Source organism: Idiotropiscis lumnitzeri, chromosome 1 (genome assembly GCF_059441095.1).
Source record: "Idiotropiscis lumnitzeri isolate Australia: NSW breed Sydney's pygmy pipehorse chromosome 1, RoL_Ilum_1.0, whole genome shotgun sequence".
Taxonomy (NCBI): Eukaryota; Metazoa; Chordata; class Actinopteri; order Syngnathiformes; family Syngnathidae; genus Idiotropiscis; species Idiotropiscis lumnitzeri.
The window spans coordinates 46,131,219-46,151,218 of NC_142391.1; the positions used below are offsets into that span (position 1 = coordinate 46,131,219).

The 20,000-nt window shown below is 41.8% G+C and overlaps 1 protein-coding gene across 1 annotated transcript in view; it reads left to right on the forward strand.

Moving 5' to 3' along the window:
• Positions 1-20,000, forward strand: part of ube2l3b (ubiquitin-conjugating enzyme E2L 3b) — a 56,459-nt gene that overhangs the window by 14,773 nt on the left and 21,686 nt on the right. Inside the window, exon 3 of the mRNA XM_088303347.1 lies at positions 19,953-20,000. This exon is cut by the window's right edge and continues 48 nt beyond it. Coding sequence (XP_088159473.1) covers positions 19,953-20,000 — 48 coding nt within the window. The remainder of the gene's footprint in view (positions 1-19,952) is intronic.

Sequence of the window (20,000 nt, forward strand, 5' to 3'; positions counted from 1 at the left end):
TTTCAGGCCGATGCCGATGTCACTGTCAGCAAAAGCATCAGTCAGCATGGCAGAGAACACCAGGCTAAACAGTGTCGGGGCCAGTACACAGCCTTGTTTCACTCCGTTTGTGACCTCAAATGGTTCAGAATAGTTCCCGTTATCAGTGACTCTGGCCATCATACCATCATGCAGGAGACGGACAATGGTGACGAATTTTGGAGGGCAACCGTACTTGGCCATTATCTTCCACAGACCTTCCCTGCTTACGGTGTCGAAAGCTTTTGTCAAATCAACATAAGTAGAGTACAGATCTACGTTTTGCTCCTGGCACTTCTCTTGCAGTTGCCTGGCAGCAAAAATCATGTCAATGGTGCCTTGTTCTTTTCGGAAACCGCATTGGCTCTCAGGCAGCAGGCCTTGTTCAAGATGTTTTATCAGACGGTTGAGGAGGATTCTGGCTAGAATTTTGCCTGCAGTTGACAACAGTGAGATTCCTCGATGGTTGTTGCAGTCCTGCCGGTTTCCTTTCCTCTTGTACAAGTGGGTTATTGAGGCATCCTTGAGATCCTGAGGAACTGATTCATGCTTCCAGATCAGGCTGAAGAGTTCACTCATGCGGTGGACGAGCATACTACCGCCATTTTTGTAGATTTCTGCAGGGATGCTGTCTGCGCCAGGTGCCTTGCTACTAGACAGTTGGTTTATGGCCTTGAGGAGTTCACTCTCTGTGGGTCCATCATCAAGGGAATTTGCTGTTGGTATCTGTGGGAGTCGATTGATGGCTTCATTTTTAATGGCTGAGGGGCGATTTAGCACACTGTCGAAATGCTCGGTCCATCTCTTCAAGATGTCCTCTTTGTCAGTGATCAGTGTTGTTCCGTCACTGTGGAGAAGTGGAGATGGTCCTGAGGATGATGTTGGCCCATAAATCTCTTTCAAACTGCTATAGAAGTTCTTCATGTCATGGGTATCGGCAAAACGTTGAATTTCATGTGCTTTTTTGCTCAGCCATGTGTCTTGCATTTGTCGTAGCCGCTGTTGGATGGCTTTCCGTTTGTGTCTGAATGTCTGTTTCTTTACTGTAGAGGTCGGATCATCCAGGAGGGCTTTGTGAGCCTTGTGTTTGTCTTCTAGCAGCTGGCTGATTTCGTTGCAGTTCTCATCAAACCAGTCTTTGTGCTTTTTTCCAGAGGGTCCAAGGCACGTGTATGCTGTATTGTAGACGGCCTCCTTCAGTGTTGACCATGCAGCCTCAACATTTTTGTTCTCTAGAGAGATTGTGTTTAGTTGCTCGTCTAGGGAATTGTTGAGGCGCTGTTTGATGTCGTTGGCTTTAAGCTTGTTTACTGCTAGCCGTTTCAGACTTTTTGTGCCCTGTGGTCTCCTCTTAGGTTGGATGCGTAGATTTAGCTTGGACACAATGAGACGGTGGTCTGTCCAACATTCCGCGCCACACATTGCTTTGGTGACACGGACATCCTGCCTGTCCTTCCTTCGAACAATGACGTAGTCTATGAGGTGCCAGTGTTTTGACCTGGGATGCATCCATGATGTCTTGTTTCGAGTGGGAAGACGGAATACTGTGTTGGTGATGAGCAGATCATGTTCCGCACAGGTTTGCAGGAGCAGCAGGCCGTTGCTGTTGCATTTGCCCACCCCATGTTTCCCGAGTATTCCATCCCATGAGTCGCTGTCACAGCCTACTCTCGCATTGAAGTCGCCAAGGATGATTAATTTGTCACTGGTAGGCACACTTGAGATAAGGGCACTCATACACCCCTATATATATATATATATATATATATATATATATATATATATATATATATATATATTTGTCTGTATTATTGTTGTATTGCACTGGAGAGGGGAGCCCTCTAATCTCGTTGCACACTTGAGTACAATGACAGTAAAGGGATTTCTAATTCTAATATTTGTGTATATATATTCTCTATATATATATATATGCGTGTATATATATATATGTGTGTATATATATATATGTGTATATATATATATATGTATATAGGTGTGTATATATATATATGTATATATGTGTATATATATATGTATATACGTGTATATATATGTATGTGTATATATATATGTATATATGTGTATATATATATATGTAGATGTTTATATCTGTGTGTATATATTTGTATATATGTGTGTGCATATGTGTATATTTGTGTGTATATATATGTATATATGTGTGTGTATATATGTATATATGTGTGTATATATGTATATATATGTGTGTGTATATATATATAAATATATACATATACATGATTGTGTATATATATACACACATATTTGTGTATATATATATATATATATACACATATTTGTGTGTATATGTGTGTGTATATATATATATATATATATAGACACACACATTTGTGTGTATATATATATATATATATATACACACACACACATTTGTGTATATATATATATATATATATATATATATACACACACATTTGTGTAAATATATATATATATATATAATATATATATATATATACACATTTGTGTATATATATATCCACATATTTGTGGATATATATATATATATATACACATATTTGTGTGTATATATATATATATATATATATATATACACATATTTGTGTGTGTATATAAATATATATATATATATATATATACACATATTTGTGTGTGTATATATATATATATATACATATTTGTGGATATATATATATATATATATATATATATATATATATATATATATATATATATATATATATATATATACATATTTGTGTATATACATATATATGCGTGTATATATATGTGTGTATATATGCGTGTATATACATGTGCATATTTATGTGTGTATATATATGTGTGTTTATATATATATATGTATATACGTGTATATATATATTAGAATTAGAATTAGAAATCCCTTTATTGTCATTGTACTCAAGTGTGCAACGAGATTAGAGGGCTCCCCTCTCCAGTGCAATACAACAATAATACAGACAAATATATAAATTAGATAAATAAATAAGAGAGTGCAATGGAATTTCGTACTGAATAGTGTATATAAAAACACATCACAATGCTGTTCTGCAAGGTAAGGGTGTTCTCGTGTGTGTGTGAGAGTTCAGAATGGAGATGGCTCTCGGGAAGAAACTGTTTCTCAGTCTATTGGTCCTCGATTTGATGCATCTGTAGCGCCTGCCAGAGGGCATCAGGTCGAACAGGTGTGAGTTTGGGTGGGTATTGTCTTTGACGATGTTGAGAGCCCTTCTGAGGCACCGGGCGGTGTAGATGTCCGACAGTGAGGGGAGAGGGCAGCCAATAATCCTTTGCGCTGTTTTGACTGTCCTCTATAGCCTCACTCTGTCCGCCTCAGTGCAGCCGCTGTACCAGGTGGAGACACAGTACGTCAGCAGGCTCTCGATGGACGAGTGGTAGAAGGCCAGAAGCAGCTTCCTGTCCAGGTTGAATTTCCTGAGGACTCTCAGGAAGTGCAGACGCTGGCGGACCTTCTTTACCACTGCTGTGGTGTTGTGAGTCCAAGAAAGGTCGTCGGAGATCTGTACTCCCAGGAACTTGAACGTGTGGACCCTCTCCACACACACGCCTTCGATGCAGAGGGGGGGCGGCACCGTCTTGTTCCTCCTTAAGTCGACGACAATCTCCTTTGTTTTTGCAGTGTTAAGGTGCAGTCTGTTGTCTTTGCACCAAGCTGTCAGTCTCTTTACCTCCTCTCTGTAGGCTGTCTCGTCACCTTCCGAGATCAGACCGACCACTGTCGTGTCGTCAGCAAACTTGACGATGGTGTTGTTGCCGTGGGCCGGGCTGCAGTTGTAGGTGTAGAGGGCGTACAGGAGAGGGCTCAGCACGCATCCTTGAGGGGAACCGGTGCTCAGCATGCGGGTGGAGGACGTGTCGGGGCCGAGCAACACAGTCTGGGGTCTGTTGGTCAGAAAGTCCTTAATCCAGATGCGTGTGAGGGCAGGGAGGCCGAGAATGTCCAGTTTGGCGACGAGGATGTCTGGGATGATCGTGTTGAATGCCGAGCTGTCGTCCACAAAGAGCATCCTTGCATAGCTCTGCTGTCGTTCCAGGTGGCCCAGCACAACATGCAGAGCAGTGTCGATGGCGTCCTCAGTGGATCTGTTAGCCCGGTATACAAACTGGTAGGGGTCCAGAGTGGGAGGAAGGCAGTACCTGATGTGCTGGAGAACCAGCCTCTCGAAGCACTTCATGATGACTGGTGTGAGAGCAACAGGACGGTAGTCATTCAGGTGGACGCCTGGTGACTTTTTGGGGACAGGAATAATGGTGGAAGTTTTCAAGCAGGAGGGGATGACTGCTTGAGCCAGGGAGCGGTTGAAGATCCTGCAGAAAACATGTGCCAGTTGGTGGGCACATGCTCTGAGGACCTTGCCTGGTATTCCGTCGGGTCCAGTAGCTTTTCTGGGGTTAACCGCCAGGAGCGCGCGCCTCACATCGTGTTCCTCTACGATGAGTGGGGGGGAGTTGGAGCATGAAGTGCGGGGGTGTGACGGTTGGGGCGAGTCAAAGCGAGCGAAGAAGCAGTTAAGCTCCTCTGCCAGCGATGCACTCGGGTCTACAGAGGTCGTGCTGCCGCCACGGAAGTTGGTGATGCTCCGTAGACCCTGCCACACCTCCCGTGGTCTGTTACTGGCAAGGTGGGCCTCCAGCCTCCCCTTGTAGATTGCCTTGGCTAGCTTGATGCCTTTGCTCAGGTCAGCACGAGCCACCCTGTACTGGGCTTTGTCGCCTGACCTGAAGGCAGCGTCCCGGGCCTTGAGGAGAGCGCGAACCCTGCTGGACATCCAGGGCTTCGCATTTGGGAAGGTCCGTATAGTCCTGTGTAGGGACACAGTATCCATGCAGAACTTGATGTAGTCCAGTACACAATGTGTGTAGACATCAAGGTCCTGATGATCAAAGAGGTCCCAGTTTGTGTCTTGAAAGCAGTCCTGTAATTCACTCATGGCGTCGTCACGCCAGGTTTTCACAGTCTTTGTGGTGGGCCTGAATCTGCGTCTGAGAGGGGTGTACGCAGGTGCGAGCTGCAAGGACAGGTGGTCTGACTGGCCGAGAGGGGCGAGTGGGAGGGCCTGTATGCGTGCTTGATGTTCGAGTACACATGGTCGAGAGTGTTGTCTCCCCTCGTTGGGCACTTGACATGCTGGTGAAACTCTGGGAGTACAGTCTTTAAATTGGCCTTATTAAAGTCTCCCGCTACTACGTGAACGCCATCAGGGTGGGCCCGCTGATGTTTATTGATGACGCACGCGAGTAGCGAGAGCGCCGTGCTAGTGCTAGCGTCGGGAGGGATGTAAACAGCTGTGACAATCACGACCGTTAGCTCCCTCGGGAGAAAATAAGGCCGGCATTTAACGGACATGAACTCGATGTCGGGGGAAGAGTGCTTCTCGACGATCGTGCTCTCGCTGCACCAGTTCTCATGCACGTAAACACAGAGCCCCCCGCCCCTCCTCTTACCGGTGTCCCTCGTCCGATCCGCGCGATGTAGCGAGCGCCCGGCCAGCTGGATGCTAGCGTCGGGGACGTCTGCGTGCAGCCAGGATTCCGTGACGACGATCACACTGCTATCTCTCACATATACGTGTATATATATGTATGTGTATATATTTATATATGTATATATGTGTATATATATATATATAGATGTTTATATGTGTGTATATATTTGTATATATGTGTGTGTATATATGTATATATGTGTGTGTATATATATGTATTTTTATGTGTGTGTATATATATGTTTTTACGAGGATGCAGCGTCATCCTCTCATCAAAAGCAACTCCATCCCCTTTTACATGCTTTTTTGAAGCTTTTATGTATTTACCCTTAAAACATTCCTCGAGGGTAAATGGCTTTATTTTCCATCGCTACTGCGACGTCTAATACCCTCCATTTTGCACACTCTTTAGTAGCGCTCATCCATTACTGCTCCCCGACCCAACCCAACTACAATCTTCTTCTGCCGCGTGATTATGGCGGATCTCTTACACCACTGCCACCTCCTGGTCGATTTTTACATGATTTACAAAGCAGACAAGGCTGCACACTATGACGCATAAAAAGACAGATATAGAAAGAAGATGTAATTTTACGTCTTGAGTAGGCGGGGCCAAAGCTTTTCAAAGACGTGCTTGTACGTCTTGTGGAATAAAAGAGTTAATCGATATTGGAATTAGGGCTGGGCGATATGACCTAAAATCAATATCGCGATAAATTAAGCAATTTTACCTCAGTGACAATAAATGTGCGATAAATTCCCCCTGAGGACCAAAATCAAAATAAATGCAGAAAATGCATATTAACTGCTTTTTTATTGACCAACTGGTGCACATTCCATGAAAAATAAAAGTACAAAAATAATTTGTATAAACATTCCAAATAGCTTACTTTGCATGACTTGAACAATGTCACAAAGAACAGTAGAAAAAGGGTACCTCGCAAAATCTTTTCTGCAAATAGATTGCGCCAAGGTGCTGTAATGCCATGTGCAAAGGCCAAGATTTGTGTAAAGGTCTCTTGTAAACAATATAAATAATGCCATGTGTAAAGGAGCTAGTGTGGTCGGCAAATAAAATGCAAAATAAAATGGGAAAAAAGTCAATGCAACTAAACAAGTGTGCATCATCGGGAAAATGTGCCTTCTCAAGTACTCTGGTGCGCCGTCGCCACTTGTCGTCTACGTCATGCACAGTCAGGCTCAAACAGGGATCCATATTGAGACTCTACCACAAGTCGGATGTGGATGCAAAATGCTTGACATGTATAAGCTCCCATCCCGATATTGTCCATATTGGGAAGTACGGTTTGCGACAAAAATTTGCGTACCTCTTGTCGGCTTCTTTCATGAGGCGTTTAAATCCTGTGCGCTCCACTGTAACTAGAGGAGCTAAATCTTTAGCTCTGTGCTCGGCTATCGCGTCCACCTCTTAGACGTTCTCTCGTATGTTGTCGCCTCCGTTATGGGCTGTTGTCACTGGTCGAACCTTGCTTCTCCCTTTGAACTTTCAGCACAGCATGGTTGTCTTGTGGGTGGTGAAAAAGAAAAGGTTGGACGCGCTGGGTGCTTACGACGCACTTTGCATTTCGTGTTCAAACATCGTCTTTATGGAACCCAAAACATTTCCAAACGACAGATGTCGAATTTCTCTTCGGGACAAGCGCAACAGGTACAACTTCAACTAACGTTACATTGTCATTAGCCGTGTCAGCCGCTTCTGGATTCGTCGTCTGTTTTTTTGTTTTTGGTTCAGCTGGGTGGAGTCACATGACTACAGCCGCTGTAAAGGGGCATCAACATAGCCGCAGACAGAAAACACTTCTTTTTTCTCTTTTTTTAAAACACAGAATTTACCAAAATGGGCAAAATGATGTCGGTCATTGTATTAAATTTCGGTAACGGTAAATTTTCGGTTTAATTTGAATAATTCGAGTACAGTAAAAATTTACAATGAAAAAAACGATTGTAGGGATGTGTAGATTCATTGAATGGATTTAATATCGATTTAAACTGCTTAAAATATGCATTAATATAAAAAATAAAATATCAATTCGCAACACCCTGTCAACATCCTTAGTCGCTCTCTCATGCCTTTGCTGTAAACAAACTGCATTGCATTTATTACATGACTTGACACTAGGACTGCCAAGTTTAGTGGACCAATATAGCGACAACGTCAACGATCAAAGTTAATAATAGATGACCCGTTAATTTCCGAGAGCCATCTCTATTCTGAACTCTCACACACACACGAGACCACCCTTACCTTGCAGAACAGCATCGTGATGTGTTTTTATATACCCTATTCAGTATTATTTTCCATTGCACTCTATTTATCTAATTTATATATTTGTCTGTATTATTGTTGTATTGCACTGGAGAGGGGAGCTCTCTAATCTCGTTGCACTCTTGAGTACAATGACAATAAAGGGATTTCTAATTCTAATTCTAATTATATATTTAATTATTTGCCGCTGTGTTTTGTAGAATGTAGAATGCTTCTTGTCTTGCTGCCGGTCTGCAAAACACATGCGCATCAGTGTAAATTAGTAAAATCTAACAACCTCGGTAGGTTATCTTTTATTGTCCGGCGTTGCCGTTAATGGCTTGTTGCAAATGGGTCATGTTGTTCCTGTGAGTGCTAAGATCTCCGAGTTCATAAACGAAACACTCGATGCGGGTCATGAGTGTGGGTTAGCACCTGTGCTCTTGCTTTGTTGTTTGATGTCAACCACAGGTATACAAATCGTGTTTTGGTTTTTAATAAGCGTGAGTTCGCTGACTAATGCCACCATAATCCACAATATACGCTACAGTATGTCAGCGCACAAAAACAGGACAGTGCATGTGGTGTTCCATCCGACGCGCAATGTAGCGGTATGTGCTAACTACAGCTAGCTTCCTGACACGACTGTCTCTGTTCTAAATTAAATTGGACATCAGTTGCAACATGCTTCCTTTTTAGATGCTCGCTTATCACCGCAATGTTGCGATGATGGGGACGTTCATGTTGTATTAAGTAATTTTGTGAAATGCATACAGACTTTTGGACTCTGTTGTTAATGCTAGCACGGGTTAGCCATGCAACTTAATTGCCCAAGTTTATGCTTTACATCATGGATGACCCGGATTGCCACGAATGTGCATTTGCATCCCAAATCTTCCCCAAAACAAACGAGGCGACCTGTAATGCGACACGCCTATTATATGGACTGAGCATCGCTCTCGACCACTGACCCTTTTTACGATTGGGGTATTCGAAGTGCATGTTAGCACACCCTGCTGGTCAAAGTCTGAGTCATCTATGCTTCGAATTGACTGTGACTAAAACATCATGTGACTATGGTGTTTGGGTGATGGTGTAGGAGAAAGCTGGACAAAAGGGCAGCATGAGCGATACATGTTTTGTGTTAATCTTATTTCTTTGTTTCATTTTTTGCTTGTATGCTGAGTTTTTTGGGGTTTGATTTTAAACCGTGACTCTCAGGAGGGTGGTGACCAGTAAAGTCCCTCCCCTGACGTCGGCTCGTAGAAGTGTTGCCATGACATATCTCATTGGTTAGAGGTGATGCCTCTAGCAGTGATCCCTTACTGGCATGAGCGAGCTAGCTTGCGCCTCGTAGTGCGGCGTGCCTAGTATATGTTTTAACTACGGAAATGGCACCATCAACTGGTGTATCAGAATCAGAAATCCCTTTGTCATTGTACTCAAGTGTGCAACAAGATTAGAGAGCTCCCCTCTCCAGTGCAATACAACAATAATTCAGTTAAATATATTAATTGGATAAATAAGAGAATAATTAGTGCGATGGAAAATAATACTGAATAGGATATATAAAAACACATCACGTCACTGTTCTGCAAGGTAAGGGTGGTCGTGTGTGTGTGTGTGTGTGTGTGTGTGCGTGTGTGTGTGCGTGTGAGTTTAGAATGGAGATGGCTCTTGGAAAGAAACTGTTTCTCAGTCTATTGGTCCTTGATTTGATGCACCTGTAGCGCCTGCCAGCGGGCATCAGGTCGAACTGGTGTGAGTTTGGGTGGGTATTGTCTTTGACGATATTCAGAGCCCTGCTGAGGCACCGGGCGGTGTAGATGTCCAACAGTGAGTGGAGAGGGCAGCCAATAATCCTTTGCGCTGTTTTGACCGTCCTCTGGAGCCTCACTCTGTCCGCCTCAGTGCAGCCGCTGTACCAGGTGGGACACACAGTACGTCGTCCATTGAGAGCCTGCTGACGTGTAGCGCCCTTTGATGCAGCGCGTCTTATGGCCGTAAAAATACGGTACAAATAAACGACACGCTGCCTATTAAAATGGTTTTGATCGTGTTTGGCAGCGTATTGCAGAGTAATGAAACTCTGATTTTGCCCTCATATTGAATAGTCAGTTAACATCCCCGCAAGGTGTGTGCGGATATCTCGAGAGCCTGCGTGACTCTCTTACTTGTTTGGTGTTAGCCTGTGCGAGGAGGATGCAAGCGAATTAAAGCAATTGTAAACTAAACTTAACGTCGTGTTTTTTGGCCGTTTACATGGTAGCAGAGGATGGTTTCCAACTATAGAGTACCGCCGAAATTCGGCGAAGCCAGATCAAACGAGTGCTGGAAAAATGAAGTTAGCATTTGGAGACTTGTTACGGACTTGGAATAAAAGAAGCAGGCACTTGCAGTGGTGCTGGGTCTCGAAGGAAGAGCCCGAGAGACTGCTTTGGAAATATCCGCGGAGGATCTAAATCAAGAAAATGGTATGGAAACACTTCTCGCTAAGTTGGACACGGTGTTCTTGAGAGAAGAAAAAGACCGCGCTTAAGAAGCGTATTCGTATTTTGACTCTATAGCACAAGACAGTGCGGCGGCGGACTATATAATAGACTTCGAGCAAAGATACAACCGGATGAAAAAGTACAACATGGCCCTGCCTGACGCTGTGTTAGCGTTTAAACTACTGGATACAGCGTGTCTCGAGGAGAAGAATAGACAGCTTGCACTTACCGCGTGCACGGACTTGACATTTGCATTGATGAAATCGGCGTTGAAAAGGATTTTTGGAGGGAAAATCACCGGTCCTATTAACTGCAGGGAGATAAAGGATACCGCCTTTTTCACGGATCAAAAGCAAAGAGTATCCGAAAAATTCAGAAGATCCGAAAAATTCAGAAGAAGCAACGTCTCGTCACAGAGTGGACAGCGGCCGCCAAAGCAAGGTACAAATCCACTCGACAAATAATGGCAAGCGAACAAAATGTGCTATTTGCCAAAGCACACACCATTGGGCGAAGGATTGTCATCGGAGGAATGAAGTCAATTTGACGGAAGTTGATGGTGTGGAGGCGTCTAACATCACACTGTTTACCAAGATTGTGACCGACTCTGAGATATTTCTGGCTGAATCACTGGGCCATAATTGACACTGCATGCACCTGTACTGTTTGTGGTGAGAAGTGGCTGGATTGTTAAGTGGTCAAGTCAGGTGAACAAACTGCAGCAAACACAATCTCCAAGCTGCAGGCCTTTTAGATTTGCAGATGGGCAAGTGGTGCACTCAAATAGAAAAGTTAAGATCCCAGACAAGATTGGACAAACAAAATGTCACATTGAAACAGAAGTTGTTCCTGCTGATATTCCTTTATTGTTGAGCAAAATGTCTTTAAAGAAAGCAGGGACTGTTTTAGACATGGAGAATGACAGAGTTGTCATGTTTAAGCAACAAGTGCCTCTTGAGTTCACCAGTTCGGGACACTACTGTGTGGACATAAGAGATGGAAATACAAAGGTGATCAGCAATGAAGGTGAAGTACATGTCACAACAGGGATGTCTTTTTAAGAAAAACGCAAAGTGCTCCTGAAGCTTCACAAGCAGTTTGGTCATGCCTCCGCAGACCAGCTGCAGAGGCTTATTCAAAGCTCTGGAAATACTGACAAAGACTGCCTGATCATTCTGGAGGACATCATTCGTGACTGTGAGAGATGTCAGAAACACCGCAAGACCAAGCCCAAACTGTATGTTGGCTTGCCCTTAGCCTCTGAATACAATGAAACAGTGGCAATGGATCTACATGAGCTAGAACCTGGTGCGTGGTACCTTCACATCGATCACTTCACACGATTTAGAGCTGGAAACATCATGAGGTCTAAGAAACCTTCGGATATAGTCAGCTCCTTCATTCATTCGTGGGTATGTATTCATGGTGCCCTCAACCGGATCTTCACGGACAACGGTGGAGAGTTCAATAATGAGGAGATGAGAGACATGGCGGAGAAATTCAACATTGAGACGAAAACTACAACAGGGTACAGTCCCTTGAGCAACGGTCTGTTGTAAAGACATATGACTCTGACTGAGACACTTTTGAAAGTAAAAAAGGAAAATGGGTGTGGCTAGCAAACTGCTTTAGACTGGGCTCTTATGGCCAAAAATAGTCTGATCAATGTGCATGGTTATAGTCCGCACCAGCTTGTGTTTGGACACAGTCCCAATCTTCCGTCTGTCTTAATTGATAAACCACCTGCTCTAGAGTATGAATATGAGTACTAGAGTAGGGCAACACTTAACAGCATTACATGCTGCTAGAAAAGCTTTCACAGAGGTGGAATGCTCTGAAAGAATTAGGAGAGCATTACGTAAGCAGCTCAGACCTAAAGATGAAATGTATGAAACAGGTGACAAAGTATATTATAAGCGACCGGATAGTTCAGAGTGCAAGGGTCCTGCTGTAGTTATAGGTAAGGATGGAGCCGTTATGTTCGTAGGACATGGTGGAATTCTTGTCAGAGTACAGCAATCCAGGCTGAGTAAATTAAATGCACAGAATGAGCATGAACCTGCACTTACCATTGTTCCTGACAATGGTATAGAAAATGAAAATACGGTTCAGACCGATGTGTTAGAGAATTCAGATGATGAACAAAGTCTTCATGGAGGAGAACAAATTACTGAAAACATAGAAATAAATGATAAAGACATGAACAGACAGACTGATGAGATGGGCCCAGAAACAGTGATTGTAACTCCTGCTGTTTCATCTACTGATGTAAAATTAAAAAGGGGTCAGGTGGTTATATTTACAAACAAAGATGATGATACCAAGTACACTGCCAGAGTTTTAGCAGAGCAGGAAAGGCCTAGGGGCAATACAAAAATTGGTACAATTTGCAGCGGCTAGAACCTAATGGAAGTGAGGGACAAAGACAAGCATTAGATATGTCACAGGTTGATAATATTCACACAGATTGTTAAAACACTGATGCCGATGCACTCATTACCAAAGACATCTCTTTTGATGCGGCTAAACAGCAAGAGATTGATAACTGGAAAAAGAACAATGTTTATGAAGATATCATTGACCCTGGTTAATGTATGAAAGAACAATGTTCATGAAGAGATCATTAACCAGGGCCAAAAATGTGTTTCTACTCGATGGGTTTGTACACTGAAAGAAACTGCTAATGGTATTGTACCTAAAGCTCGCCTTGTGGCGAGAGGTTTTGAGGAAATCAATATTCACGAGTTGCAAAAAGATGCTCCCACATGCTCATCCGAGTCGCTTTATTGCTGTTAGCTGTATCATGTCAAAACAAGTGGACGGTTCATTCGATGGATATTAAGTCTGCCTTTCTACTGGGAATGGAACTCTCGAGAGACATTTACATTCCCATTACATTACCATTTTTGTTCAAGCTAATACAGTAACCTGTTGTGCTTCTATCACTTGTGTCAGCTGCCCAATCAGCATCACTGTATGCTTGTAATCCAAGTTTGTCATCACATTTAGTGAAGCCAAGTTCCTTGCCAGTTGTACCCTTTAAGTACCTTAAGACGTGTTTTACTGTAGACCATTGTTCTTCTGTTGGCGTAGCTAAATATTGGGATAACTTACAACAAAACTCAAATCAGTTCTTGTGCACGTAGTTAAATAAATTAAGCTGCCCACAGCCTCTCTGTACTTCTTGACGTCACAGATCTCTTGTTTCCCAGTATAGTCAAGTTTCTGTTCACATGGGGTCATTCTTGGTTTACTGTCGTGCATGTTGAATCTTTCCAGTAGTTTTTCAACATATTCTCCTTGTCATTTTTATACACTTGTCATTTTGTTCAAAATCAATACCTAGGTAGTGTTTCAGCTTTCCTAAGTCTTTCATCTTGAATCTTGCTGTCATCATTTCTTTCACGTTCATTTACACTTTTTCATTGCTTGCGGCAATAATCAAGTCATCAACCCATATTATCATGATCACTTTGTCATTATTGTTCACTTTTGTATAAACACAATGGTCAGCTGGGTTTTGCACAAATTCGTTTTTGTCCAAATATTCATGCAGCATTTTGTTCCAATTTCTTCCGGATTGTTTTAGTCCGTAAAGTGACTTTTGTAACTTGCACACCAATTTCTCTCCAGTGCTTGATTTGACTTCATAGCCTTCTGGCTGTTCCATGTAAATTTCACAGTCAATTGGTGCATTCAAGTATGCTGTTTTGACATCAATCTGATGTAGAATCAGGCTATCTTGTACTGCTATTTGCATTAGCACTCTAATGCTAGTCATGTTTGCGGTGGGTGAAAATGTCTCAGCATAATCTACACCCACCTTTTGACTATATCCCTTTGCAACATAACGTGCTTTGTAATTCTCACATCCTTCAATATTGCTTTTCAGCGCATACACCCATCTACCCCCCCACTGCTTTCTTACCTCTAGGTAAGTTAGTCAGGGTAAACGTGTTGTTGTCTTTTAGCGACTGCATCTCATCATCCATTGCATCACGCCATTGTTTTGCATTGGATGAAGTTATGGCTTCGCTATATGTTACAGGTATGTTACACATTAACCGGTAACAGTAGTCAACACTGCTGAAAATCTGATCATCAAATTCTGCACCACTTACATATTCATACCAATATTTTGGTTTCTTTCTCTCTCTGGAAGGATATTGTCTTTGTTGAGTTTCATCAGTCTGTGTTTGGTCACTCACTTCAGGTGCCATTTCTTTTTGTTCTGTTTCATCGTTTTGTGACTGGCTGTTCACATCAGGTGTCATTTTGGGTTCATGACCCTGAGTGACATTTGGGCTCACACTTATGGTTGGTCCAGATTGGTTTGCCCTTGGTTTGTTCTGTACCAGATCGTCGTCATCACTGGTGAAAGTTTGTGTTTCTTGCTCTGCTACAGCTTTTGCTAGAAACTTCACTCGTCTGTGTTTTTGCACTTTTTCACTGTCTGGATAGAACACCAAATAGGCAGGGCTATTTTTGTCATACCCAACAAATATTCCCTCCTCACACTTGGAGTCTAGTTTCTTTCTGTTCTGTTTCTTTCTGTTCTGTATATAAGCAAAACATTTAGAACCAAACTTTTGCATCCTGGAGAGGTTAGGTCGTTTCCTCGTTAGCATTTGATCAAATGTTTGTTTTATTCTATTGTTGAAACATCTGTTTCTCACAATAGCTGCTTTCTGGACTGCATAGGTCCATTACATCTTAGGTAATCCACTCTCGATTAGCATGCATCTCGCCATGTCAAATAATGTGCACCAATTACGTTCAGCTGTGCCATTTTGGTGTGGCGAATATGGTGCCGATGTTTCATGCTTGATGCTATTTTTAGTCGGCAAATTGATAGTTTTTACTTAGTAACTCTGTCCCATTGTCAGATCTGATGCATTTTACTTTACCATATGGAGCTGAATCTGCCAAGAATTTCTCAGTTGCTAGTACTGTGTCACTCTTGTGTTTCATGAAATACACAAATATCGCACCGGAATAATCGTCAGTAAATGACAATGCAAAGCGATGTCCTTTCTCAGTTGCTAGTACTGTGTCACTCTTGTGTTTCATGAAATACACAAATATCGCACCGGAATAATCGTCAGTAAATGACAATGCAAAGCGATGTCCGTCAATTGATTCAGGATCAATTGGTCCGGCTATGTCTGTGTGGATCATGTCGAGTGCATTTTTAGCTCTGGCATCAGGTTCTCATTTTGTTGCTTTGTCAATTTTACCCTTAATCACCATGCCATCAGCAACCTCTTGCAACCTTTGAATATCATCATAATTGCAGTGACCCATGATCTCATGCCATGTCTGCATGTCACAACACCTTTTGCATTGGTCATCATTTTCTCCATTCACAGTGTTTAAATAATAACATCCTGTCGTATTTGTGAAAATTGAATTGTGTCCCATCCTTGTGTCGTAAAACATTATGCCCTTTCTTGAAGATGACTGTCGCACCACTGGATGTAGCAGCCTGTACAGAAAAGATGTCTTGCGGAAAAGATGAAACGAATAACGCCTGTCTCAGTGTCACTTTGTGTCGTTCTCCGTTGTTGTCCATCAGGCAGACCTCCGCGTCTCCCCTGTGTTCTGCTACTCCTTTGCATCTTGTGCCATCAGCCAATTCCACGCAGTGTGACTCGGCCTGAAAACTGTCATCGAACGCTTTGAACTTCCCCAGATCGGTTATGATGTGTGAAGTGGCGCCCGTGTCAACCATCAGACCTGTTTTGTTGATGCTGCGCACCGGCTTTATATCTGTGTCGATGTCATTCAGGTGGAATGCGTAATCCTTGTCATCGGTAACTTTTCGTGCGTTATCCGACCGTTGTTTACGCCTGCAGTTTGAGTCGCGGTACGTGGCGCTCTTGCACAAACTGCACCACTGCTTACGTTGACATTCTTTAGCTTTATGTCCTTTACGGCCACATTTAAAACACTCAATTTCGGCACTTTCTGTTTTTGTACTTGGTCGTCCTCTTGCTTTCATGACATTGTCCTCTGACTCTTGTCTTTTTAGATTTTTGTTGTCTTCGTAGTCCCGTAGTCTCGTCTTGAAGTCAGCAAAAGTCATTGCTTCTTCAATTTGAGTTATGTGGACGTTGAATGATTCAAAAGATTCAGGCAGCCCATTTAATACCATTGCGATGAGCAATTCGTCATACAATATCTGGCCAACTTTTCAAAGTGCTGTGATGACGGCTTCTGCCCATATAATGTATTCAGTGACACTCTCACTGTTAGAAAATGAGCGTGGTCAACGCTTTGTAGAGGCTAAGAATGCGCGGCTTGCCAGTACCCGCATAATGCTTCCTCAATATTTGCAGTATTTGCAGTGCCTTTCGTCCATCATCTGCTGCATCATGCATTACCAGTGATAAACTGTTGTCATCCAAAAAATGTATCAGCTCTGCATTTGCTTCGGCATTTTTCGCTTCAAAGACGGCTCTTTTATCATCTTCATCATCTGTCTCATTTTCAGCAGGATTGTACAGAACCGCGTCTTTGAGCCCTTGTAGTTTTAAATGCCCGAAAAACTGTCTCCCACAGTTCATAGTTTTTCTCATCCCCGTCAAAAACGAGTCTACTCCAGTGGCTACTCGTTTCAGTCGGACGCCGGTTCATTGCGTTAGCCATTGGCTTACGCGCAGTTATGCTCACCAGACTGGTGGTAGAGTCCAAAAATTCCTGATTTTGTCCTGGCTTCAGTCGGATCCTGGGCCCATAACCTGTTGGCAGAGTGGTACTACGCAGCAGTAGTTTCGCGTCCAACTATTTTCAGGATCAGCAAACCAGAATTTCTGTATTGACAGAGGAATAACTACACACAACCTGTCTCGTCTGACAGTGTGGAAGAAGTGAAAACTTTATTATGAGGCGACAAAGGATGAAAGGAACGTAACATCATAAGCATGCATGTAACAAAGTATTACATCATAAATGTATACCTAACAAAGGACTTTGAGAGCACATCTTTAACAGTGTGCATCATCCTTGTCTTCCCAACACGTAACAAACTGTTTGCCAAGGATTGTGCGATGAAGCTAGGTAAACATTTTTAAAAAATCCATCTGTGTGAACATTTTCTTTGCAAATATGCCATGTTATAACGTGGAACACAGCTATTCATACAAAGTGGACGATGCACCTGTATATAAGTCGCAGCAACCCCCCCAAAGGATAAATAAGCCGCACCAGGCTATAAGCCGCAGTTTTCTATGTTGAAAAAAAGTAGTTGGTTATTGCATGTACAGAACAATTTTGTACTGTGAATGCACATAAACATAAATACAGATTGTTAAAACAGTGCCTTTTAACACAGCAACAGCTTTGCCAATTAAAAGACCCAAGAGGAAAAAAAAAAATCTAGATTTATTTAGCATATTTTCTGAACTATTGAGCGCCCCTTCAGGTGAAAGAAAAATCCACAGAAAAGCTGCAGCGTTATATCAGCTGCATTGTTCAAAATTAGGGGTGTAACGATACACAAAATTCACGGTTCGGTTCGGTTTGATACATTAGTGTCACGGTTCGGTATTTTTTCGATGCAATTTTTTTTAATTTCTAGTTTATTGAAGCTACTTACATTTGTTTAAACTCAAAAGCACACGTTTTTTTCATTTAATTAAATCTATTTTAGCAACACCTGACTAGTTTACTGCTGCGCGTACTTAGCAACATATTAAAAAAAACTGCACCATGAAAAAAAAAATGAGAATATTGTACGAATACAAAATAAATTACCTAAGAAATGACCCATCTTCTGTGGTGCATTCTAAGCAATAGATTACAGTATATTTGGCAAATAAACAGCTCCTTAACAAATACAATTTAGACTATACGTATCTTGTGAAGTAGATATTGAGCACCATTAACTTATTAAACAAAAACAGGACCTTGAACTTAAACTATTGGGTTAAAGATATAGGCTGTTATATGGTATGTAAAAAAAAAATACAAAAATATTTATTAGAACATTTCTTTATTTTATATATTAAATTAAAAATATTTTTCTGCAATTCATATTTAGCAGTTGAGTATACTTAAAAAACAATTATCTTCCTTTATATCATATAATTTGAAACATTGTTTTTAAAATTTGAATCATTCTAACACAAACTCATCCAAATGCAGTAGTGTATCATCGTGGGTGCTCGACTGTATTTTCAGAATTAGAAATTAGAATTAGAAATTAGAAATCCCTTTATTGTCATTGTACTCAAGTGTGCAACGAGATTAGAGGGCTCCCCTCTCCAGTGCAATACAACAATAATACAGACAAATATATAAATTAGATATCCCTTAAATTATTTTTTTAAACCACTGTACTTTGTATACAAATAAAGATGTATTGGAGTGCATTGTACAACTCCAAAATATTTAAAATTAAATAAATATAATAAAACAGGTATAGTTGCATTTGGGCGCACTAATTTCCATCCTCCGCAACTTCTTTCAGCCTTCTCTGGTTAAATCATCAGTCGTGTGCCTTTTGAGCAGCCGTGTCTGAATAGCATTGCTTTTGATGTCCCACTCTGCAGTGACGTTAAGTGGCATAACTGTCAGCTGGCGCAGCGGGGGCTGCTGACAAAGCCAGTGCTATTTTGACTCCCGTCTTGTTGTCCAAATCAGGAATTGCAGTATTGGTATTGCTGTATTGATGAAATAGGTCCGCGAAGGAACCTAATACGTTCCACTCATTTTCACATTGAAGTGATGTCGGCGTAAATGTGACCATGTTTGTTGTACTTCCACCAACGTAGTTAGCATTGTGTGACACTTGCAACCTACTGCTGAAGTTGTAGTCCACGACACGCTTTCCGTCTGGTGCATACTTGAAAACTAAATTACTTCCAAACGCTGGTCGTGAAGTTTGATGGAGCTTCTTCCGCTTCAGGTATGCTTTATACCTAACCGCTAGCGAGCTTCTCGTGCAGCTTGAGCCAAAATAAATGTGGGAGGGGCAGTAACGTCCAGTGAATGGGTCTGCGCTTCCCAATCCATCATATAAAAGGCGGAGTAGGCAGCGTTGCTCCTCATCGTCGTAACATTTTGCGTATTGTTCTATACAGTGCGCACTGAACCGTGACCACTGTATCGAACGATTCAATACAGATACACGTATCGTTGCACACCTATTCAAAATCTCTATTCTTATAGTCCGGAAAATACGGTATGTACAATTTGTTTTATGGCCTTTAATCTGGTGTGTCTGGAAATTACAGTTAAAAAAAAAAACAAAAACAACAAGGCAATCTTTGTGGAGAACATTTACACGTGCAGTTTGATTGCAAAAATTGCCTGTAGTTGTGCATACACACACTTGATATGTTTAAATGGGATTTTGTGCACACCATATTCAACCTCTGTGTGGATGCAAAAATAATAAATGAGATCTTTGTTTAAAAGACAACTCAGGGTACAGGGAAGTTTCCAACCAGCAGGTATAAGTTTTACGCTGTCAAAAAAAAATTTAAATAACAAATCCATGATACGCCATGCTTTGCCAACTACTGTCAATTTGTTAATGCAGTGAATGTTATTTGCAGACAATTTATACAATTGTACATTTTACTTTTCTTGTCCATTATGATGTCTTTCATCACTTCTCTAATACTCTATTGTTTTTCTTCCCAGGAACTTGATGAGATTCGCAGATCTGGAATGAAAAATTTCAGAAACATT